Raw genomic sequence first — 25,852 nt, 5'->3', positions numbered from 1 at the left:
ATTAGAAACGAACATTTTATACCTACCAAAAAAAAAAATAAATAAATAAATGAAAGCGCCCACGCCGACACCATTTATTGCAATTAATAACGAACAAATTCGCGCGTACGCAGCAGATGGATAAACAAATCGCTCGGCGTGCACTTGGCTCTTGGGAAGTGCGAGTGCCAACAGAATCTCGATTCGCTTAGTTGCCGCCTCCGGTTCGCACGGTGCAGTTGGTCGGGACCCAGAGACACCGATCCGAATCCCATTCTCATGCGAGCAGGAATCCCTAGTTGTGCGTCAAAGAGCGCCGCCTGAACTCTGAAAATTATTAAGATAATAAACGCGAGCGCCTGCTAAGTGCCTGCGAATGGTTCTTCTCGGCATAAACTTGTTTCTTGTATAAATAAACGAAGTGCCCGGCGAGCGTTTGAAGTTCTGGCTGGGGCCCGGATTCCCCGCGTCGAGTGTGCGGCCAAGCGGATGGATGAAGAGTGTGCGCCCGTCGCTGTGACATGGGGGCCATTAGCTCGATCATCGGCATTGGAGGCGGCATCCAGGTGGTCCTTTTGGCTGCTTCTAGACGCACTAGATACGTTTTTTGTTGACACACAGGTAAGTGCATCCAGACAAGTTGTTTCAGTTGGCATCAGCTACTCGTACTACTCTTAGAGTTACAGGGTAAACTAGACTCATTAAAAAGAATGTTACGGAAAGAGGAAAGCGTATCATAACCTAAACTCGGTCTGTCCGTTTATCTGTCCGTATAAAAGTCAAGATCTCTGGAACTATAAAAGCTAGACGGTTAAGACTAAGGATGTAGATTCTAGTGAAGCAATTATGCTTCGGAATATGACAAGATAATGTCTTCTTCCATTTTCGAATATCTTTATCATTCTCTCATATGTAAGCATAGGTATCTGATAGTCGAGGACTTGACTATTTTTGATTTCCTTTTCATTTCCTTAGAAATCAAGCGAAACTATAAAGAATGCTATAGTCTATAGTACTATATTTATATAGTAGACTTCCCCGATTATCAGATACTCGTTACTGAGCTAGCTAGAAGTGAGAAAGCGAAATTTCAAATTTTTTTTGGAATATCGATAGATATAAGGGACAATGAAAATAAAATGAGAAAAAATGGGCAAAAAGTTTTTTTGTATCAAATTGATAGAATTTACAAGACTAATGAAAATATGAAAAAATATCAATACATTTTTCAAAAGTGTGGATGTATCAATTTTGTGCGATTTGTGGGCGTGGCAACATGGATCAACAAACCTGCGCTGCGTCTTTGACTCCAGAATCTGTATGCTGAATCTCAACCTTCTAGCTTTTATAAGTTTCTGAGATTTCGACGTTCTCACGGACGGACAGATAGACATGGTCAGATCGATTCGGCTATTAATCCTGATTAAGAATATATATATAATATGTACTTTATATGGTCGGAAACGCTTCGTTCTGCCTGTTACATACTTTTCGACAAGTAACGGATATAGAAAATATATATATAACGTGGGTATAGAAATATAGAAATAAATCCTGATATGGAAATTAAAGCATTAAATACAAATAAATGGAAAATGTAAGGGTCTCGGATGATTCAGCTTACTATATTGACAACTGGGTGAACTGGCGTGGGTAAATACCTTCTCTCAGTGAACTACTAGCTGGGCGTAGTGCATGTGCAGCCATACTCCACGTGCGTGATATTTTTAAAGACCAAATGCAAATGTCGCTGCAACATTTAAAGTTCAAATCAGCCGCAGACCTTTGACCCGACCTCGCATCACCTCGGGCATCGTGGGTGGCACCGTGTACAGAACTGCCACTTTGTCACATCATCGGAGGTCGAATCATCAATCACCATGCCCGTGGGTGGACTTGCCACGCCCCCTCCCGCGCAACCCGCCCGTCTGCTGTGTGCTTTGCAGTTGCGATTGTCTGCGAAGAGAATTTGTATAATTGCCAATTGCCGCGGATTTGCTCGATTGCAGAGACCAAATAATATTCAGCATACGCCGTGTGTGCCAAATTAATTGTAATACATTTCGCCGCAGTGCCATGCACACACACATACATATATATAGCATGTATTTATATATATAGACAAGAGAGAATCGCATAACAATAAATCCAAACTGAACATTTGCGCCGCTTTGCACTTTGGAGCACCGAGTTTCTGAGTTGTCTGCGAATTTGCGAGTTTTGCCTTGGCTCTGTGCATATGTATATGTATGTGGCTGAAATTGCAATAAGTGCCTGTGTATTTGTTAGCCCGCTCCTCGATGGCTATAAAGTGATTCGAATTCAGAAGGGGCGGCACATTGGACTGATATATTCGGGAATATTCATTTAAGAAGTTAGCGTATTTTTATTGGATTTATCTTTGAATATTATTTGATTAGTTGTAGTTTACATAGTATATCAACATATATTGATGATTATTAAAGAGAGGCATTCACTTATTCATTTCAATTAACTAACTCTAAATTTGTTACCATTAAAGCCATGCTATTGTACAAACTTCGGCTTGAATACTTCTCACACAACCCTCGTTGTTGTTACTTCAACGTAACACATTACGTATACGTGATGGGCCAACACTTTTCCGACCCTCCCCCCCCATTTCCCTGTATGCGTATCCCTTGTCCTTCGGTAGGCTGCAGTGCAGCTACAATTTTTCCCCGGCTTTTGCGACATGTTTTGCATGGCCGAAAAAACAAGTGAACAGGGCCCCGAATAAAAGTTCAAACTCTGTTGCAAACAATTTGCCATAAAACTGAATGCAGAAAGCCAGCGAAGGCAGAGCGGCGAGAAAGGGAACAACGGTGGCCAAAACCCAATCATGTGGCCAGGGGAGGGGGCCACTTACTGGCCCTGCCCCCCTCCCCCCTTGGCTCAACCTTTGCTTGGAGCTTTGAACCTTGGCGCCATTTCGCTGACCGGCGCAGCGAGGCGCATAAATTTTCCTTCGTCTTTCGACTGAGAGGAAAAGTGGGCTGGAGGAAAGCCGAGAGGCTGCAGTTCAAAAGACCCGCTTGGCACAGGTTCAGCTGGAACTTTCGTCTTCGCCTCGTTTGAATGCTCATTGCCTGGACTTTGCCATCGCGGCAGCAATGACCCACAAAAGCATTTAAAATTTACGACTTTTCAGGCGATGCTGCCCGAGATGAATGAAGATAAACTGCAGAAATGGCCAAGGAGGAGGTGGTGATTCTACGGGCGATGCCAATCAATTGTTAAAGGAAAAGCGAAAGAAAATGATGCCGGCTTTATGGAGTCGAAAGATAGCTATATGTAAACTTATGCAGCAAAAGATAATTTTTAAAGCTGGAGATTAATTCAAAAAGGCATAATTCTTACTTCATTTAAAAAAGCTAGACTTATAATCTGACACCCAATTTGAGCAAAGAAGCAGTGAAGGGATGTCTTTTAAAGAGTTCAAATTTATAAAGCCCTCATAAGCCAATTACCCAGCATACTCCCTAATGGAAGTGGCAGCTAAGTTGCTCCAGGCAACGGACAGCTGACAGCTCGTTGGGAGCTGGAGTTTTCCGAGGCCAACCGACTTGCCAAGCGTGGAAATTCGCGCCGCATGCGTCAAGCTGTTTAATTGCATTTTTGTGTGCAATTACATTTAAGTAAGCAAGTGAAAGGTGGAGTGCACTTTGCTGACAATTAAGCGCACACGCGTGCACAAATGAAGTCCGCCGGGGGAACGGGGCGTATGCGTAATCAAAGAGCAAAGCCATATCAAGCTGCGTGCGAATATAAATAGCACCAGAATCTCATCTCGGCCAGGAGGTCCCGAATTATTTATACACGTACTCACATTCCTTCGCACTGACTGCACGAGTTTGGCGATTTGCAATTACTTGGCTATTTTGGCAATGGCTTTTGTTCCTCGCCGGCGCTGCGTCTGCGTCTGGCTGCGCTGCTCACTCCTCCGAACGCTTTTCCCCGCTCCATTTTCCCACACCTCTCCCATTTCCCTGCCCAGTTTTCCGCTCAATGGTCCATTGTCTGAGCACGCTTGGCATCGTTCCAAGAGCGCGAAATCGAATGCTTGTGCTCATTACTCATACGCAACGTGGCACTTGGGAGAAGGGAACCATACAAAAGTTGAATTTCAAGCGAAACACCAAATTGGCAAATTTATGCTGTGTTAAAATAAACTGATTTTCGCACATTTGATGTAAATTTTAAGCGGTATAAGTAAGTTTGAATTTTAGCATTTGCGCAACATTAGGTGATTAATATTTATGGCTGCGATTAAATTTATTTTTGTAACCTTTTCAGAACAATTCAATTTGCGTATACACAACACCCAAGTTATTTATGCATAATTATGGCAGGCTTTCTTTCCTCTTTTCTAATCCCCGTAAATTGCCAAATCGAGAGCAAAGTTCCTGAATTCATAATCATCGAAAGTGTACATAAATAAGCAAATTGCTCGCCAGGCGGCGATTGCAAAAGTTAATTATGCGCAAAGTGAAACCAAATGTTTTGGCTCAAACACCATTGCGAGCGAATGTCGAAAGCAAATTGAATGTAAACCGAGAAAAATGAAACATGATGAATCCGGGTCTTCCATTTAATGGCCAACTGTCCGCTGGCCAGAGATCTCGAAATAATGTATACAGTATAGATGGAAAATAGAGGATACATAAATCCACGGCGAGATGCTGTCTGGCTGATATAAAAAGTATATATCACAAAGCATTTCGAGTGCGCTGACAATGGCGCTAATGGCAAATGGATAACAAGGGGCCCACACGGACATATAAACATAAAAATAAATTAATCAATTTCGTGCAGACAACAAAAGCCAAAAATGTGTTTGCATTCTGATGGCGAGACTTTTCCGAAATAAGCCAATGAACTTGGATGGGTGTATAATTTAATGTTTTAAGTTCTGCCATTTAATTTCCAATGAAGAAAAGTAATCAGAAGTTTGTTAAAGAATTTGATTAATGCTTATCATTCGCTTAAAACATAGACTAAATGAAACTGGCTGCAACAAATTTAAAAACTGACATGGGATCGAAATAAAAATGAATGTTTCATGTGTAATTCAATGTGGAAATGCGCGGAACATTGCCAAATGTTTACTTTAGACTTTATTTATTCTGCGCATATTTTGGCAAACATTTCCCCGCCCTTGTATCCTCCACACAGACCAAACAGCCGTGTCCTTCGAGAATTCTTCAAGGGGTAGCCAGCCAGAGCATTCATTTTGGCACTCAGCATATGCGTCGTGGTCAAGGCGAACATTATTATTATTATTATTGAATATTTCACAATGCAATGGCCCAATGCCCAGCACACCAGTAAAAAATCTGGAGGGGAAAATGTGCGCGAAAACTCGAGCTGCAAAAGTTTATGGCATGAACAGTTTCAATGGGGCGCTCAGCGCCAACAAAATGTTCTAGAGTGCGAGCCGCACTCGAGCACTTCACTTCTCTGGGGGCGACTGTGGGCGTGGCCGGGGCGGTGGGCGTGGCGGCGAACAGCACTTGAGGAACGGCGCGCGAATTTGTTGCCAACTTTCTGGGCATCGAAATGATGGCATCGCTGGGTGCGCGTTCAAGTGCCCCTGGCTCACTAATTTTCCGCCGCCGCTTGCCGCGCTCAGCATTTTTTACATATTTGTCAATTCGCCGCCCATTTTGCGGATTTATATTATTTATTTTATGCGTCTGGGTGCGGAAATGGGAAAATTGTGAATAGGCGAATTTATAACGATGATTGGGAACCGAATTTGAAACAATTCAAAGAGCTCTGATTTGCTAGCTGTGTTACTAAATTGAATAATCATTATTATACGAAATCTGTCACTAAACTATCTAGTTAAATAAAAATAAACTACTTAACAAATGGTAAAGTGTAATTTGCTGTGCAATGAAAGCATTTAAAATGCCCTGCTCTGACTTTGCTCATTCAGGTTTCTATCTATCTATCTATTTATCGCCTGTTCGCGGCAAAGATACTCGGTGATGTATTTTTCAATGAACACACGACAAATGGCTGTGCACCTCTGCCTTCCCATTTTCCTATGGCTAAGGGGGAAATTCGTGAACCACATTCGCATAAGTGTGGCTTATTCCGCTTTAATGTGTCAATATTGCGGGCGGGCAACGCGGCGTATGCGCAACGCGGACTTTGACTGCGCCTAGCATATGTGCCATTAATTTGAAAGTAATTACAATGCCTGCGAGTTACTGCAATGCCAATGCAAACAAGAGCGAATATCTTATGTTGAATGCAGCTGAAATCGCGTTGGGCTCACCAGCCAGTCGCCTGCCAAAAGCAGAAAATATACGTCTTGCGTCATCCACTGCACATTGTGTGGCACGTTTTGTGCCAAGTTTTCAAATATAAATAAAAGTTATATGCGAAAGCGAAATGTTTGCCTAGGCGAACGGCAGAAGGCGGCGGCAATTAATGCAAAATAAAATGTAATTATACTGCCCGTTTAAAAATAATCGATTTAATTAAATTCAAAATTGGATCCGCGGCTAATTGAAATCGCAAACCGATGGCGTCTGTCGGGGTTGGGTAATCAGCTACTTAATGCCCAATGTGCTCTCAGCCATTTGGCAGTAATTGTTAGCAAGAAAAATGCCATAATTAGCAAAGGGAGCAGTACGACAAAGCAATGGCTAACAAGAGGGCAACCCGAGTGCCTTACCAACTTTGCAAAGTCTAAACCTGGATTTCAATTCAGAAAGGATGTCGCTTTTTGTTCAGCGCTGCTAGATAATTAGTACTTCCTTTAGCGTGAATAATAGCTGTGCAGCTAATTAACGCTTATAATAATATTGTTTTTATTTACTTTTTTATGGTTTATTGTCATTGCTAACAAAACAATCTCTCTGGCAATGCATATTACTCATTCTTGCAACCTTAAAGTATTACCCAACTTGTGGCACATTGTTGATGTTTTGGGTTTATACCCCAACATCCCAGTGCATTTTCAACACTTTCTTCATTTCAACTTTTAAGTAACCCATTTAGCAAAGCTCCACGCGACATCTCAGGAACCTTAACCCCTCTTGGCCTGCAGAATGGGTCCCGGGTCAGTCTTTCAGCTGACTGAACTTTCCCGCTGAGTGTTAATTACCCGAGAACCATGCCATCCACCAGCTGAGGAAGGGTGATGCGGGCCGAGGCGGAAGTGCATCGGCGAGGACGACAACGAAAACATTTCATGGCACATTATTTTTATTAATAATTATTTCGAATGCAGACCAGACGGGACCGCTTGTACATCAATTTTACATGAGCAGGCAGCTTCCCTTCAGCCGCGAGGGTCGGGATGTGGGATGCGGTCTTTTTGTGGGCATGGGGACTGGGGCTTCTACGGACTGGGTTCGTCCATGTTCCGGACACTGACAGCGACCGACGACGTTGACGCAAATCGAAAATGCCAACTGTGTGCGCGGTGTACGAGTATCATTATTTCATTTGGCCCCTTGTGATTTAACTCGGCTGGCAGTTCTCATAACTCGGCTAGCATGGCACATGGGTTGGTGTTTTGGGTTCCGACTGAGGGAGGGTTCCTGTGCCAGGTCTTAATAAGCCTTCAGGTGCAGCTGCAAATGAGCCGTGAGTTATTTGCACAGCACACAGATAAGTGTAATTGCGGGTTTCTTCGCTGCTTTGCTTTTAAAAATAAACGCAGGTTTTTGGCATCAGGCAAATGGCGAAAATTGGATTACGTAAGCGAACGACAACAAGTTATCCAATGTAAAGTCCCCGCTCTGTCACCGCTGAAATTTGAGCTCTGATGACGCTAATCCGACCCTTATCAATAATGATCCTTGGGGAGCAGCAAGCCGCCAAAAGCCGCTAATGAGAATAATAAATCATGGCATTGGTATGCAGAGTTTCGGCGAAAGGAACTGAAGATCCTGCCAGGAATTAGAGCTTATCCTGGACTACCAGCCTCCTCCAATTCATGTCCTTTTTTCCTTTTTTTGCTCGAACCAATCCTAACCCGATTCTGTGTGTGTTTTGATTTGGACGACCTTATCGACTAGCAGCTCGTTCTTTGTCTTGTTTGGGTTGACATTTTCCGTTTATTTCTGTTTTATTTTTCCTTCTGGCAGAAACGGAAAAAATCAAATGCCTGAGTATGGGAGCTCGGACGTTTTCCCTTCTTTAGGTGAACACACAAAAGAAAACATTGCACTTTTTTCGATATCAATTCATACCAGATAAAAAAGAAGAGTTCAGTCTGTAAGGATTGGAAAAGCTATTATGTGGTTTTTATTCAGCAGCTAATGTAAAAATTTCTTTTTTTATTAGTAATTAAAGTTTATATTGGTTTATGAAGTCAAATAGTTTTTAATAGTTTATCAAATTAATTTAGTTTATCGTATTGAAGTACAATTTCTCGCAGTGCAGATAACAGTTTTCCCGCAGTGTTCGAAGTTTTGTTCCTTTTTCCGGTTCCGTTGTTTGAAAATTTCTTTTTGTTCCCTCGTCTGTGTTTGTAGTAAAAAGTAACAAATATGCGGCATTAATTTTTTGCTCGCTTCGTGTTTCTGTTTTCAGGCGCGTTGGGTAAAAAGAAAATAAATAAAAATAAGACGCACACAGAGACAAAGATTTCCCAGCCCAAACACACTCATTGATACGAATGCGATGTGTATTAATATAAATAAAGCGAAAAGTAAGAGACGCAACAACAAAGAGAGCGAAAATTGCGAACGACCAAAAAAACTTGGGTGCCTCCCTCCGCCCTGCCTTTCGGCCACCCACAAGATTTTCCGCCCACATCCCCGCGCTTTTCCGCACCCCCTCGATTTTCACTTAGCACGCCTGGTTGTCTGGTCTGCCGGCGTCGGCGTCGCGTCGCTGCCTGGCGTTTTATTGTTTTCCGTTTTCCACGCTCATCGCTCGACGCTTTCCCGACGCTCGTCCGACGCCCAAAAGCGTGTTCACCTTCTTTTTTATGAATGAACGCGAATTTTCTAGCCAGCGGCAAGAACAAAAACAAGCCAACCGTTTGGACGCGTGAAATGTGCAAATGGAAAATCATTTAAAGGCAACAAGAGCCAAGTAACGCGCAAGAATTTGGCCAAGAAAGAGAGACATCAACACGTCAGAAGAAGCCCACGCAATCTCGACCCACCCCTTTCGCTTTTCCATTTCCCTAATTTGAGCCGGCCTTTCTCACAGCCATTAGCAGATAAGCTAGAATTGGTAACAAGATGTGCATCACTAAAGTTTCAGCCTCGATTCTGCGGATTTCGCGGGAATGAGGTTAAGTAAAAGCAGATTTTCCAAAAGCTGAGCTGTGCCTTAGTTGTTTGAGATATCTTTGAAATACATATATTATTTACCAGAGAAAATAAGCCCAGTGCGGTGAACCACTTCTAACCGGAGGGATTCAGATTTGTTGATAAAAGAAAGCATTAAGATGAACCAAACCCGATCCTTCAATAAATCGGATTTGGTTCAAGAAATTATGTAACTATTTGTTTAGTGTTGACAAACTCGCAATATTTTGGGTAATGTGTAACATTTAGCGCAAATCTGCTTAGAGAAGAAAACAGAATTTTATATTGTTTAAGCAAAGGGTTAAATTTCTTGATAATTTAATAATCCTGTTCATTTGGCCAACTTTAACCAATAATATCTTATTCTTATCGTATATATCTTCCATCCCTTTTGACAGTGTACAATTAATGCACCCATTTTTACTAATTATATGAATATGAATTATATGAAAGGCATGCATAAATTTAAATTTTTTTAAATTTATTATAAAATACAAGTCAGTGGAAGTCAATTGATTTAATTTTTCTCTATTCTAAGAAAGGATTTCTGTAAGAATATCTTATAAACGTTATCTTTCATTATGAAGAATGAGAATAACTAGGGATTTATAGTTATTTAAAAAAAGGCCCTGGTTCGAAGCAAAGCCTTTTTAAAGGCCTTGTTTGCGAACCGGTTCGCCAACCGGAAACCTATCAATCGTTAACGTTCGAACCCCGAACCGAATCAGAATCAAAATGATACGGTTTCACAGCACTGATTTTGGATAAATTAATCTTCAGCGTTAAAAAAATTAAATTCCCAAATTACAAATTATAATCCTGTGCTTTCTTTTACTTTCTACCCAAAATTAATTCGTACAATTTGTTGAAAAATAGGCAAAGTCCTGGTCGGAACCGCGAGTGAGTGGCTTAAATAGTTTTATAAGCCTTTGTAATGGCATGCACCGTGGCTGTAGCCGCGTCGACCCCTTTAACCTCTTAACCCCCGGCTGTTTGTTTGTTTTATTTCGCTTATAGCGCGTTACATCTTTGTCTTAATTTTTAGTGATAAGCCAGCGGAACCTCCCGCTTCGCCTTGAAGGCCGTCACCCCATCAAAGCATCACCCACACCCGCAACATGTTCGATGAGATTCGTCATGCCAGCCAACACGAACATGTTCGATGCGACCGAGCTACTTGGATTTTCGGACATGGTTTTCGGGCTCAGTTTGTCGTCGTCGCTCATACGCAACGTTGGCCGGGCGGAAAACACTAGTTTCATTGAATTTCATTGAGTTTGTTGCTACTTTCGCGGCGAGTGCTGCGGGAAAATATTTGTGTGTGGCTTTTAATATTGTTGGAAAAAATCATCAAAGGAAAATAGCTAAAATGCCAAGCATTTTGTGAATGGAAAGGTACAACAAAAATGATTAAATATGTGTTAAGTGACGAGTATTAAATAAATGTATCAAGAGAACACATATCTTAAGCACTTGGAAGTTTGCATCGACTCAACTGCCTCGCCGATAGCGTTTTGACTGGTAAATGACTTTTGAAATCTTTTTTGTAAACATTTTTCAATGCAAATGTAAGTTTCGGTGCGTTTTGTAGTTCATTCAGTTGTATGATATTTTACGAACTGCAAGTTGATTTGTTTTGATGTATATACACAACCGAAAAGGACAAAAAATCTCTCTGCCTGGCAACCGAAAAAATGGATTTTGATTTTTGAATATTTCCAAAGATAAGTTGGATCTTATCTCAATCGCACGCATTCCGCCCTGCTATCAATCGCAAGCCAAACATAGTATAACTTATCTAACGCCCGTTGACTTTTGACTAAGCTGCACAGAAGGTCGCCGTGGTAAAAGTAAATATTATTTCTCTGCAAAGTTCTCAGCTGCCGGAAGTGGAAACTAGCCAGCCTTTGTTTTGCTGACTGTTAGCCGAAGTCCTCGCAAAGGTCAACGCTAGGGTTAATACTTGCCAAAAGTTGCATCCAAAAGTTCGTTTCGTCAGAGCTTGCCAGTCAAATGAATTTCGAGAGGGATCTCTGGGGCTATTGAAAAGCAGCAAAGCGGAAAGGATATTTTTGCAAAGCCCTAAAACCTTGGGCAAAAGGTTCATAAAGGATACGAGCAGTTTTCTGTTTCCGTTTTTAATCAATTTTGAGTATTATTAAATTTATATTCGTAGAAAGGGTAATGACAAAATTCCGAAAAGTGTATGTTTTCTGCTCAATTCGTTTGCAATACTCAGAAAATAATTCTAAGCGGGTTCAGAGTTTAATTGAGCTTGGATCAATCCCAATTGCAATTCCCTTTTTGCCCTGCCAATCCGCAATTCTATTTGTCAATCGCTTTCAATTACATTTAATTTACGCCCAGTGACTCGCCGGCATTTCCCATTCGGTCAAGTTTTCCCCTGAAACTCCTCGGCTTTTCCATTTTCCGTCGCTTTCTGGGCTACTTGCTTTATGTACTCCTTGAACTTGAGTTTGGCCACGCGTTGCGTCTGTAGTTCCCTACTTTATGGCCTAATTAAAGTCAAAGTCGCATTAAATTTTCTGTTTGCCATAAAAACGCTGCTGGGATGCGACAGCGTTTGATATTTATTCGCTTTAAAGTTCGGGAGCGACATAAAAAATGTCTGTTGATGATGAGGCGAACACTTGAAGTAGATTTATGGCCCCGATTTATTGATGAGCTGAATAAGACGTCTGGCAAATGAGCCGTGATTGAGAGCTGAATCAGGGGAGGGGACAGGGTCCTGCCAGAATGCCAAACAATTGGGACGTTCCACATGCACGTGCTCATACCTCGTCCTTGTGCATCCTCCCACTCATCTGCAAACGGCACTAATGTCACGCTGATGAGTATTAATTGAGTAGAACTTATACACACTCGCACACACGGCTTGTGGCACAGTAGCCAGTATCCATCGCCTCGTGGCCATAAATCTAACACACACCCGATGCCCCTGCATCACTCCTGTCCACGGATTGGGCCACATGGCAGAGCCGCCGCAGTCGCCAAAAACACTCTCATTTATACACAGATGGCACACGGTCACATGTCGAAAGTTGCGCCTTTCGCCGAAGTGCACTGAGCGAAAAAGTGTAGCACAGCAAGGTAGTGTCTAGAAATGAGAATTTATTTATTTGAATCACTGACTCGCAACATGACACAATTTTTGGCTTACCTACTTTTAAATCCAACCAACTTCATGCCTTAAAATTCTGGAGCATACGTTATATAAGCTCCGTTTTGATCGAAGTGGACTTTATAATTTTATCTACAATAAAAATCGCTTGCCTTTTTAATTAAGCACTATCGAGCTGACTTGTTCGATTTGTACATAATCAGTTAGTGAACCATTCGAGTGAGCAATTCAAAAAGGGTTTATCATGCCTACTGACCGCATTTTCATAACATTTCCGATTAAAGAGATTGTATATGTTCTTTTTTACATGGCCCATTGGCATTGTTTTTGTGGAATCGAAATCTTTATCGTATACGTGTAAATGGTTATCTTCTGCGTTTGATAATATTCAATGATTTTGACCTTTGTGATTTCGGTGCGTCATGTATCCGAAAACATAATTTATATCACTTCCATACGATGAACATTTTTGAGTAATTGTTGCATATATTATTTAATAATAATAATGTGTACATATATTAAATATTACTATACATGAATGATGCCTGCATTGCAATAACAATCTATAAGACTTTATAATGCTAACAATCATAACCTTCATACCCATCGAGGCACCAAAGGGCTCATCTGATAAACCCGGACTTTGTGTTTGGCTACCATCTGAAATCCGAATTTCCTGGAATTTCCCAGTGCATTTTCTTGGCTCAATGCCTGGGGCAGATGGTTTCGTGACTTGGGCTGACCATGTTTCGCCTCTGAGCGGAGTGAGAGCGTCTGTGCATGTGAGCTGGCCATTGTCCTGGCGGTCCTGCCTCACGAGTCCTTTCTGTGGCTGCCTCCCACCTCCTCCGTGCCGCAGCACACATGTGGGGCTTTGCGTTTCCCCTTGGCTTTTCCTAGCCCCCAACCCCGCACCCATCCCCCTCCCTGCAATTCGAAGGCAAACAATTAGTGCGGATTGTTGTTGCGCTGTTATCGTTGCGTGTGTGAGTTGCTGTGTTTAAACAGTTGGCGTCAAAATTATAATTAAAACGTGCATCAAAGTCGTGAGCGGCAGCACAGCATGTTACAATTTGTTATTGTTGAAGCCGCAGGGCTTTTAGAAAATTTTGTGATTTATCGGCAAAGTCGGAAAAGTCCCCCCCTAATCCCCCCATCCTCCTCCTTCCCCTTCCCGCTTCCCACTTGACAGCGCGTCCTTGCAGCTTAATTGAATTTTTATTGCCAAGTTTGCATAATGTGAGCCTCTCTGCGTCCGGAGGATCTGGCGGATACGTAATCCTGCGGCATTACGCACATGCCGCGTCAGCACGAAAATTTCCCCCAATGCAGTGACCCATTAAGCTGTGATAAGCAATTGCCACAACAGCAACTGCAACTGCAACTGAAGTGGCGACCGCAAAACAAAAAATATAGAAAAATATGAGGGGCTGGCCAAAGGGGAGCGCAGCGGTGGCAGGACGTGTAATAATCAACTAACGAACTAACCAACTATTTTCGCTGCAGTTGGCCGTGATTTGGCGATAAGCTCGCTTTTCTGCGGCTACCCTTTCCGGCGAACCGGCATATTGGGCAGGTAATGGGTTTGGCGTAAAATTCTATTCATAAAGAAAATATTCGTTAACGCTTAAGCTACTAAGTATGGTAAGAGCAAATAACGCTTGTTAGCAAATATTGTACGATTTTGAAATCCAAAGTTTGCTCATAAACACATAAAGCTTATTTTCACTTACCAAAAAAAGTGAAAGAAAAATATTCTTCCATTTTGGGAAAACAGAATCTCTAATGCCACCACTCGAACTTATGCATATTTTTCAATTTTCAATGAGCAGCCACTCGCAGAGTAAATAAATTTCTTGAGCCTCGAGAGGCTGAGATTAAAGTGATTTGGATAGCAGTAGGACTTCGATTCAGTCGGAATTAGCTTTTGCAGTGACTCGGGGTATGCAGTAGTCTGTCAGTTCGTCAGTCCTTCAGTTTGTCCCTCAGTTAGTCAACCCATCAGTCAGTTAAGTTTTGCCCTGAGGGCACTTGGCAAAAAACGGAGAAAAACAAATTCAAAAAAAGTTGCATGCGTCAAGCTGATTTTTCATTCATTGCAGCTAGGGGCATTGTGTTTTCCAGCTGCCCCCCGCGACTTTTGACATGGACACGCGATTCAGGGCTTCGCATGGACACCCGACTCTCATGTGTCAAAGTTCATTAGAAAACATCCTGCGCTTATATGCATTTTCATATTTTTCATTCTACAAGTATTTTGCACAACAAAAAACAGGCTGGCAGAATATAAATTGAATTGAAATTGTGCAATGGGCTCAGCAGCCAACCTCAATGGGCACAGATTTCTGAATTGTGATTTGATTTATGAAAAAGGCACTTACTTTTGTTTTTACCAGCACATATATATGTACACACATATATATATATAATACCTATATGTTTTTCCAATTGAGAGATTTATGGCAAAAGGGGCCAATGTTGGTTGTTTGTCCGATGGAATACGTAAAGCTGCATAGATGGATGACTATTTGAACTAATACAGATACCCAAGATGATTGCCTTACTATGATTGATTTTACCTTTTCCCTTTTAACAAAGAGACAATATTAAACAAATTAAAGATCGTGTTTATGGCTTTAAAAAAGGGTCATTTAAATCAATTCCGTCTTTTTATACTATTTTTCTTGCACAAAATTATTTTATTCAAGTTTGTAGAAGCCTTTGACTAAATTTACTGCCTGCAAATATAACCAATAATAATTTATTGTTAATATCACGACAACAGAAGTGATTTTCTATTAATAGACAATTTTTGTGATTTATATTACTGCCACCAGCAAATGAATTACAATGTCAGCATGGAAGTCAGAATCAGCCGAATTGAAGACTCATTCATAACATATGAGTTAACTGAGTTAACCAACTTGACTGTCACTCACAGCAGAGATAAGCCCGGCCAGTCAATCATTTGTCAATAAAGCGGAGCAGCGGCAGGTTTGCTTGGCAAACATATTTTCAGTTAAAGTAACAGTTTATGCCACTCCAGTGCTCAACTGGTTATCTGAATGCGACCCCTCATCCGACGTTTACTTTGGCCAATTCCCCGGATTGCCCTCCACGGCGGAGCACTCCTCGTGGAGGCTGTGCGTGCGGCCAGTGGAGCGTGCGTGCCTTTCCAGCTGAGCGATGAAACCATTTAGGCAGGCCTCGCTAACCCACTACCACAATCTCCCACTCCCATTCTTGGTCCTCGTCGAAACACAGCTTTATTCGGCAAAGGACCACTTATGTGGCACGCAGAGGAAGTCCCCGCTTCAACATTGGCATCCTTTGGCCTACCCAAGTGCGACAGTATAGTATTAAGCGGGGTCAAAATTATGGGGTATCGAATGCCTGATACCTAGCAATGGGCAAAGATGATGAATGATGATGAAAACTATCACAAACTTATCTTATATCATATAATGCAGTATGTAAGTTTCTTACAATTTTACTTGTTATTAATCATTTAATTGTAAACATACTTTCATTTTCCTAAAATTCGAATTTAAATTTAAAACATATCTAAAATCTTCAATTAACAAATTGAAATTTAAGCAAATTGCGGCTTTTGGGTCAACCTTAAATGTCTTGTTTAGTTAGTCCTCCAAAATGAGCTCCTTTCCGACGGTAAACAAATCGTCATTACGAGGACTTTCGTCCACAGTGATTAGTGTATTTACCTTTGACCCATTAAGGGAAGGTACCATTTCCAGCAGACACTGAGCATGCTCTCCGTTCCTGGGAGCAGTCCGCACACACATACATATGCAGAACTTTAACCAGATTCCCAACCCCAGTTGAACATAGACACCCGTCACATTTTTGCCTGGCTGCCGGCATATGATGCACCTGAGGCAGATACCTGGTGGGCAACCCTCCCACTTGCCACGCCCCCTCTGGGAACTATTTATAGAGTGGGCAGAGTGTCCTGTACCATGTTAGCATGTGCCACGTCCATGTCGCTGTGCTCGTGGCAGTTGTTTGTTTAGCTGATTTATAGCCAAGCCTCGCCAACGAAACATTGATAAAATTTGTAATAGTTTATCTGAAAAACAATCGGGATTCCGAATGTTTATTTAATGGGGTAAAAAAATAGAAAAGTGTGAGTTTAAAATGCCACAAACATATAACTGCTGTTATTAGAGTTCGAAAATAGTGATCATATCAACATGTAAATGATTAATATTTACAAAAATTCAAATGAGATATTATTCATATATATCCATCGAGCATTTGTAACATACATATATCTGAGTCAGAGTGATTTCAAAACATAATCCCATTTAACTAATGCAATGAAACAATGATTAAACTTATTATTATTATTAAGTTGAACTTCCACAAACTCCAGATTTCTCGCTCAGAAACAGCCATCTCACTGCCTCATCCTGTGGCAAGAAGGGAGCTTCAGACATTTGACTGAGTTGCCAGTTGAAGCGACAGTTGTCTCCATGACAATATGTGTACGTTCGCCACACAGCCATGTGTGCACACTGTACATGCGGATATAGCCAGAGCTACAAGCACACACACATATGGAATACACGGTCTGTTTGTACTCGGTGTGTTGGCCAACTTATGTGAGCCATGTTTGTGTGCATGTTTATGGCGCAAACTATTTGTCTGTTCATTTATTGATGCGTCTATTTATTTTTGTTTGTAAATGAAACAAGACGTTGGCGGAATTCAATTTTCCAGTTTTGGGCTTTTGCTAAATATGATTTGCTGTCTTTCGCTATTAAATAGTGTTCCCTAATTGCTCCAGTGGCTTCTACCCATTTGGGTGTCCTTTCTGGCTGGATTAACTGGAAATTCAGTCGTCTTTTCTTTTACATTTACATTTTTCCATGGGTTTGTTATGTTAATGTCAGCTGCTAACGATGTACTGTGTCCTTGGTCCTTGATAACAAGGTTGTTTCCTTTCTGGTGCTTGTTATCAAGGCGTTGGTTGGTCCTCTTTTTTTTTTTAAATGTGGCGCCTGCCAAAAATGTCTGTCGTCGCCTGTGATGATTAAGAGCCTGGCAATGATGCTGGAAAATATTACATCTATGGACCTGCTCCAAAAACGAAGGGGAGAGATATTAAATCGACTGGACCCCCCTAGCAGACTCCCCGGGGGGGTCAATTTCCCAAGTAGATAATATAGTTTTCGCCAGATCCCTGGCTGGCTGCTTCCTCCTCTGGGAAAGTCGAACCCTCCAAAGATCCTTTTGCCCATTTGGCAAGTTGGCGACTTTCCTTTCGGTTGGTTCCACAAAATGTTTTACATATTTGCGCTTTTTGCATGTGCACACAAGAAAATTGTGTTGTCATATGAGGGGGGCAGGGGTTTTGGGGGAGTTAGCATACGGTCCTGGCAAAATATATAAATTTTCCAGCTGTACGTGGCTTAAATTGTTATCACAATTTCCGAATAACTTGCAAAATGCCAAATACTCAAAAAAACATCAAATATGTCGGGAAGGCAATCCCAGATGCTAAGAAATTAAGGAAAGAAGGGATAATAAGTATGAAATACGTTCGCTGGATTATTCATTCCAAGCTATCTCTTTAAAAGGATTTATATACTCAGGTAAAATACAGAAGCTTATCGAGATCCTTTCTGTGTCAGGTCCTGGGGAAAATTAAATGAATTTCACCATAAACTCCCAGTAAATCGAATCAATAAACCACTTGGATCGAATTTCCCACCCAAAACACGGTGCGGCATTCTGGGAACTCACCGACAGTGTTAGCCAGTCATTACTGTCCGGCGTAATCACATTATTTGTGCAGTGTAGTGCAGCATATCGGGAATTCCCCTTGAACTTTTCGTGAATGTCACGAGCTGGCGGTGCGGTTCGCTCACCTCGACAGCCAGTTTCCCCAGCTTTCCCAGCTCCTCAAGCCCCGATTCCCAGAGTGCCATTACCACCCACTGAACACTGACAACCTTTTCCCCGGCGTCAAATATTATTTTAGCCAAACCCCAGAAAGCGGCAAAGCGAGTGAGTGACAGGCAATAAAAAAATGGGAGGCGACACTCGGCCAGGCCGAGCCGGAAATGTTTCTGGACACCAGGAGTGCGGGTTTGGGTGGTGGCCGGGTGGGCCGAAGGCCGAAGCCGTGTGCTATGCAAATAATTTAATTAATATTTTATTCGGACACCCGACAACCGGCCGGGCGGAAGAAAATTGGATTTTTATTTACATTTTTGCACTTACTTGAACCCGCCCGAGGATTCTGAATGGGACTGGGCATTGAATGGGGGGAGAAGTGCACAATAAAACCAGATGCGAACGTAAATTAAATCCCAACCTCTTTGCATACACAGATGTACATGCATACTGGCTGAGATGCGTTGGCATTGGCCTGCAGTCAAAATTGGGAGAATATCGAAAAAGCTCAGGCGAAATCAACTTACGCTTGTAAACAGTAAACAAATCGGGGCATATATATCAGCAGAGATAGCTAGACAGTTAGTTGCTCGTAAATCGGTGGGGATTATGTGCGCTAATAAAAGTTTAAGACGCTCGAGAAAAATATGTACATATATGTGCGCGTAGCAGGCGTTTGAAAACTTTCGACGATTACGCATACGCCCTGTGCGCCGAAGGTAATTACTGCGTACAGAGCGGATTAATGATGATGATTAATGGTTGAGCTAGCCGACTGAAAAGCAGTTCTCACTTATGATTTTTGCTAATAGCTGTGTTGGCCAGAACGAAAGTTGCACAATACATATCTATTGTCTCTTTGAAATGCTCAGTTCTGCATTAATGAATAACAAAATCTATTTAGGCAGTTGAACGAAATCTTTTAAGTATACCTTATCACCTGCTCCCAAAATATTCCTCTTATCTTAATTGATATTTTAAATTCTCCGGGTGTCAGTCAAAATTTAATTTGACTGTGCTATCTGTTAACTCTTTTTTCACAGCTGGGCTCTTTGTCGAGGGTTTGTTTGTCTATTTGTCTGTGTGCCCAGAAGTCATGTGTCTGTTGACACTTTTTCCCAAGGTCAGAGTCAAAATAATAATCATAAAAAATACCCGCACAAGAACATAAAATGAGACGCTGAGCAAATTTCGGTGACAGTAGATTGCAATAAATAATAAATTATAGGAGTTAATGCGAGCAATGAGCGCGGCGAGCGTCGCGTATCCATCACATGGATGTGGCTATATACCACGGCAGTGTGTCCAATAAGGTCTCGCGTGATCCGCCACATTGTTGAAAATTCTGGGGGGAGGGGTTGAAAAGCTGAGGAAAAGCGAACAACAGCCGTGGAAAGGGGCAGCCCCTTCGCAGGTTTTTGCCACAAGCGTTGCCAACACGCACGTCAGTCATTCCGCTTACTTCTGAGTTTTTCCGAGTTTTCCAACCCACTGCTCGCCTTTTCCCTCCTGCAACTGCAAGTGGTAAGTGAAAAACCTTTTTCTTCGCTCATTGTTCTGTCAACTTTTTGCCAGTTCTCAAGTGATTGAATTGAATTGGATTGGATAAATTTGCCAGAGTAAAAACTTTAAATTTACAATGATTGAAGAAACCGCCATTGTCGATATTCTGCTTGCAATTGAACTACGGAAAAGTGATTTTTCCCCATTTCGAAAAATGTTAAGCTAATCTCTGGCGAGCCTCGTGTGAAGTTTTCCAGACAGCTTGGTTTCAGAGCATTATGTAAACATTGTCGGCTTTTATCGTTGGACTTTAAAGTTCGCTGGGAGTTTTAGCGGAAAACTTTTGGCCATAGGCGAAGATGCGGGCTTACGTCTGAAATGGATGCTGTTCAATATTAATGTTCCACCCTTTCGGCAAATGCAAATCAATACTTCTTAAGCCCGGAAAAGTTTTATTGGGCCAGCAATCAGGTTTCTGGCGGAAGGGTTCTCTGTAGTTTGGGGGCAACTTCTTAAAAGTTGCTAATGTTTGATAAGGAATGAATGCAAAACACTGGGTGAAATGGCAAGGAATTGGGAATTTGAATCGTTTTGGGGGTTTTATTTTCAATTTTAGAATATATTAATAGCATGATTTGATAATTTTTGCCTAAATTTATTAATTTAATCATTTATTCATAACCTAAAAAAAAAGTATTATAAGCAGGATATACATTTCACTAAAGAAGTTTTTAAAAAACGTTTTTTTTAGTCCGCCCCATGATTCACTATCTAAATGAGATTTAAACACACAAAACTCATTAGCTGCACTGCTAGCGTATTTTGATTAAAATTGAAACATAAACGCCGAGTATTTGTCCACCTGCAACCGGCGTATCAACTTGTCAAGCTGTCAATATTTGGATTCGCAATTATTAACGCATTTTGCGGTGGCAGCAGAATAAATGAATTTCTGAAACAGCTCAGAGCAAAGCCAGCCACGGCACACAGTGCGTATTATTAATGCGAGTGCCCGCGGCTAATAATTATTAGCCATTACAATCGGATGCATAAGTAAAAACACACACATAGCGGCAATCCGTCATACTTATGTGTGTTTAAGCTGTTTATCAATTAATTCCGTTTGCCAACCTACACATACAATTTGTGTTTGTTTACGCATAGCTGGATTTTAACCCCAGACTCTTTCGGAAAAACCATTGCACCCCAATTACCCCAAAATGCCATAGACAAACACGAAGATTCTTTGAATTCCCGTTGCTCAGCCAGTGATTACGAGAAATTCCGGGGCAGGTGTCATTGGTCAGCCGAGAACCACCCACCCATAACCCAATGGCCAGGTGTGCGGGAAAATAGAAGCCGAACGCCCTCTCTTATCACCGATAAACACCATATGCCCGTGGGAAGTGGAAAGTGGGAGATGGGAAATGGGTGATGCGCTGGCCATTTTTGCTGGAAAAACTCCCAGCTGGTCAGTTCTGCACTTTAACGTCAGCATAATTAACAATTTTCTACGGGCTGTAAAATTTTCCAAGCTCTGTGAATTCATACACACAAGGCCAATCAGAAAATTCTAAAATACACAGAGTGAAAATGTGCAGCAATCAAAACATTAAAGGCCGAGACAGCCCATACGCAAAAATACTGGGTATTATCTGAAACTTTGGGAATTGTTATATAAAGACAGGGTAATTGAATATTGTTTTAATACTTTTTTTGAATCAAGTTGAATCTAACAACTGAATCAAGTTGCCTGATACCAAATACCTGCAAATTCGTTTCGTTTTAAATATTTTTGGACTACATCTGCAAATTGCCCAATAATAACACAGTGAAATAAAGTCGAAACCTTGCTTTTTTACGAAAAATATTGTTCATAAAATATATATGTGCTGGCAAAAGTGTACATATACTGACAGACTTCTTGCCGACATCAGTGTGGGCAAAGATTTTGCTTTGGATTTTTGCGCTAGGTATAATTTGTTTTATTTTTATGGTCGGATAATTTGCATTTTTAATGCCATTAAAAACTCATAATTGGAAAATAATGGGCCTGAAAGAGGGCGGTCCGAAGCAGAGTGGAAAATCGAGTGGAGGGGGGAAAACTTTTTGAAAACTTGGACTAATTTCGTTACTCTGTCTCCCTTTTATCTTTGCCTATTGCAGGGCGGAAAATGGAAAACTGAGAAGTGACAGCGAGAGTGAATCAAACAAGGCCCGAAGTAAGATGTCAGCAGCTTTAGTACAGAAAGCGACGGAAACTCAACTCGATCAGTCACCGGAAGTGGGTGTGGCACAGTTGGCAACCATATCGTTGCTACTGCAGTACGACATTGACAACACACTGAATGCGCTCAAGGAGCACAAGAAGATGACGCTGGACGCTCGATTGGGCGGCGAGGTGGCCGCCGCAGTCAACAATAACCAGGACAAGGACATCAACCGGAATCTGCCGGAGCAGACCGAACTGGAGGAGGTTCTGCGTCTCAAGAGCGGCGAGAACGGCTTCATGCCGCCCACTCCGCCGGCGACGCCCAACCTGCAGAGCACTGCCCAGAAGCGCTGGAAGATCCTGGCCAAGGTGCTGCGCAAGGACTCCGAGGAGACGGTGTCCTCGTCCAGCGATGAGTTCGCCGAGGAGCAAACTGCATCCGTGCGGCGCTTCAAGAGCTTCGATCTGCTCCGCCAGGACAGCTTCGAGGATCACGTGAGTCTGAAGTGCTTGGGCAAGACGGAGAACTGGTACAAGTACCGCATGCAGCTGGAGAACGAGGCGGAGTACTCGGTGAACATCCACCACATGGAGCGCCAGCTGACCGCCAGTGATCTGATGGGCTTCAATAACACGGGCAACATATGCGTTTGGCCCTCGGAGGAGGCTTTAACCGCGCTGGTCCTCTCGGAGGTGGCTTCATATCGAGGCAAGTGGATACTGGAACTCGGTGGCGGGTTCACCTCCCTGGCTGGCCTCATGCTGGCCAAGTATGCGACTCCATATGCCGTTCACCTGACCGATGGCAATGAGATATCGGTGGAGAACGTGCGGAAAACCGTTTGCCTCAACGAGCTGAGCTGCTATACCAAGTGCTCGGTTCTGAAATGGCAGGAAAAGTCTGCCCGATCGCCAGCAGAGCAGGCCAAGTTCGACTTCATCCTCTGCGCCGACTGCCTCTTCTTCGACGAGGCCCGATCCGCCCTGGTGGACACCATCTGGTACTATCTGGCGCCCGAGGGATCGGCCCTGATCATGGCTCCTCGTCGCGGGCGCACCTTGAGCGTCTTTCAGGACGAGTGCGTGGCCAGGGGCTTCCGCGTGGAGTTGGCCACTCGCTATAACGAGACCATCTGGCAGCGGCATCTCCAGCTGAAGGCGGACTCCGCCCTCTACGACGAGGACCTCCACTACCCGTTGCTCCTGCGGCTGCGCAAGAGCCACAGCTAGGAGATCGAAGGGGTTAGGTCTTAATGGGAAGCCACTTGGCTGCAGTAGGTGCAATTATACTTAGTCAATGTTTTAGTTGATAGCAAGCAAATTCCAGTTTACACCTTAAACAATGATGAGGTCAGCAGCGGGAATCGAAATTCACCTGCTGGTCTCGACGGACAAAAAGAAATTCCTTCCACACTGAAGAAAAATGTAGCAAGTCGAACTCGTTAGACTGGTGCTAGAAATATATGAAAAAATCTATATGATTATAAATGTATTCGGTTTAATGAACACAATAGCTTTCAAACAAAGAGTTTAAATTAATCAACGTAAAAATGAATAATTCTTAATTACTGAAATATGTTTTGTTTGTAAATCACGCGTTGAGGGCGTATGTGAATCCCTTGTTCGTTTGAAAGTCCTCTTGGGACTTATTCAACCATATCTAAAATACTCAATGTGAATGTTAATGAATATAATGGTACATGTTCACCGCTTAAAAGCACCAGTCTAGTGATCACCTTTAGCTCGTAGTTCACTGTTAGTTGTGTAACAAAAAATTCCTTTGATATGTTAATTTGATTTCCGCTGATTCCACAAGTTTTGTAAGGTTTTTTTTACAAATACTCCTCGTTATGTATATGTAGTTACCTCTATGTATGTTACACACCCACCACCCTCCACCCACCACCCACACCCACACACAAGTATTATTTGAATTTAACGTGTACGCTGAATAGCATACTTTTTGGCTGCTTTCGTAGAAGGGCAGAGAGCACCGTCAACTGGAAAAGGGAAAACGGACGTCGGTTCCCGGAAACCGCACACAAAGCAGCAGCGCTCGACCAATTAATTAATAGTTAACTAAACTTAGTGTACTGTAATTACCTAGAGCATGTGCTAATGGTTATATGATGATGATTAGATAAATACAGTATCGAAATGCCACATATGCGCCCTGTTTTACTGCCTCGAAAGGGCCTGGCAATGGCGCATTGCAGTGATGTCAATGGCAATCGTCATCCGCAAACATATTGTCAGCGTTATTAGCTAGCTGTTCATTAAACCGCCGATGTGGGTTGGGATTGAGGAGGCAGCCAAGGAAACCGGCGGCAACAGGCGCTTTTTTATTGCGACTGCCACAGTGGCTAGGCAATTACTTTAACTGTGTAGGGGTCCAGAAATTAGGGGATCACGTCAGCAAATGCCACCCATGATACCCTGAAAGAAAGGGGAGTACTTTACACCCTCAGCATGATTTTTATTTCAAAAGTGTGAAACACTAGCAGCTAAAAGTAAGTAGAGTCCCTAACAATTACATTTACAGGGCATCCAAAAGTTGATCAGAAGCGAGTTTTCCACAACGGGAATTGGGTTGCGCGGCAGCTGACAAAAAATCAAAAGTAAAAATAAAAATAAATCTGATAAGCGAAAATTACAAAGTAAGCTCAACAGCATGGCGAGCGCATACAAAGTTGCCTTTTGGCTTTTGAGGATTGTGCGAGTGTGTTCGTGCGAGTGCCTGCCAGTCTTTTTGTGCGTGTGTGGCAGTGTGTGTTCGTCATTAACGAGGTCATTGGTAAGTAAACTTGTTTGATGTGCCCCAGACATGTAATCCGGGCAGCGGGGCAGCAGGACATGGGCGGGGAAGTCACACAAACGCAGTCGGACAGGAATCGGAAGAACGGGACTCGGGCGACACCAGTGCTGCCAAAAAAGACTTGGAAAGGCGGTCCACAACATTGAGTAGGAATCAGAAGAGTGGCTGACTTCAAAGTAAAATATATTTGGCATTGGCTTACAGAGGGGGGAAGGGGGTCAAACGACATCAACCCACAATAAAATCAAAATTTGCAATATAAACTTACTTTTAGATGTATATGCCAAACAGCTTTTCATAGCACAGTGCAATGAATTAACTGATAAGCAGCACGAGAAACGATATCCGTGTAGAATTTCCCTTCCAGGAAGTGCAAACATACCCGAATAAGGTCAAAAGGGCAGCTCTTGTCCCCCCAGCCGCGAAAGGCGTTGCGCATACGCCGCGTGTGTCACGCGCTGGCATGTAAAATTCAGCGGCCTGCGAGCTTCTCGTCCTGCCATTTGAAGACTCCTAATGACATGAGCCCCATGCCAAGCGAGTGCCAGAATGGATCCGAGAACGGGACTTGGACTCGGCGGCGGTATGCAAATCAGTTTACTGTGGCGACGACAATGATGGCCGCCACTCAATTATGCGCCGCGCAGGAAAGACTTTCGCTGCCTACTTTCAGGCACACGATAAAAAAAATGAAATGAAAGGTGTGAGAAAAACGCTTTCGATTTTCGGATACCCATTTTTCCCAGGGGATAGCAGGTTAACTTATTTTATGGAAAACACATTTCAATTTGAGACTCAAAATACCTTTTCCGGTGCCTCGAAGAAATCCTTTGCCCATGGGAAACACGTCAAGGGATTTTACGTGGCCAACAGGTGTTCCAATTGTTTGGGCTTCGTGTCGGCGATATATTTAGATCGGAGAGCCTCATTAAATTTTTAATTAACGGAATTAGTGGAATGTGTGTTGCCAAGTGCGCACG

General features: G+C 42.5%; 1 protein-coding gene across 4 annotated transcripts; it reads left to right on the top strand.

Moving 5' to 3' along the window:
* The first annotated feature begins 202 nt into the window (after positions 1 to 202).
* On the top strand, positions 203 to 24,224 carry LOC6618130 (calmodulin-lysine N-methyltransferase). 4 transcript variants are annotated; one of them, XM_032720218.1, is made up of 3 exons: positions 10,485 to 10,802; positions 15,261 to 15,896; positions 22,012 to 24,224. In XM_032720218.1, coding segments are annotated over exons 2-3 (1,278 nt in total). In that variant the 5' UTR covers positions 10,485 to 10,802; positions 15,261 to 15,894; the 3' UTR covers positions 23,288 to 24,224. The 4 variants fall into 4 exon arrangements, with proteins under 4 accessions (XP_032576110.1, XP_032576109.1, XP_032576108.1 ...); XM_032720219.1 differs by lacking the exons at positions 10,485 to 10,802; positions 15,261 to 15,896 and adding an exon at positions 203 to 600; XM_032720217.1 differs by lacking the exon at positions 15,261 to 15,896 and having other exon boundaries at positions 10,485 to 10,676.
* The last annotated feature ends 1,628 nt before the right edge of the window (positions 24,225 to 25,852 follow it).

The sequence above is a fragment of the Drosophila sechellia genome, chromosome 2L, assembly GCF_004382195.2.
Source record: "Drosophila sechellia strain sech25 chromosome 2L, ASM438219v1, whole genome shotgun sequence".
In the NCBI taxonomy this organism is placed as follows: domain Eukaryota; kingdom Metazoa; phylum Arthropoda; class Insecta; order Diptera; family Drosophilidae; genus Drosophila; species Drosophila sechellia.
Note: the sequence above shows the minus strand (reverse complement) of the source record. Positions and strands in the feature narration are given on the sequence as shown.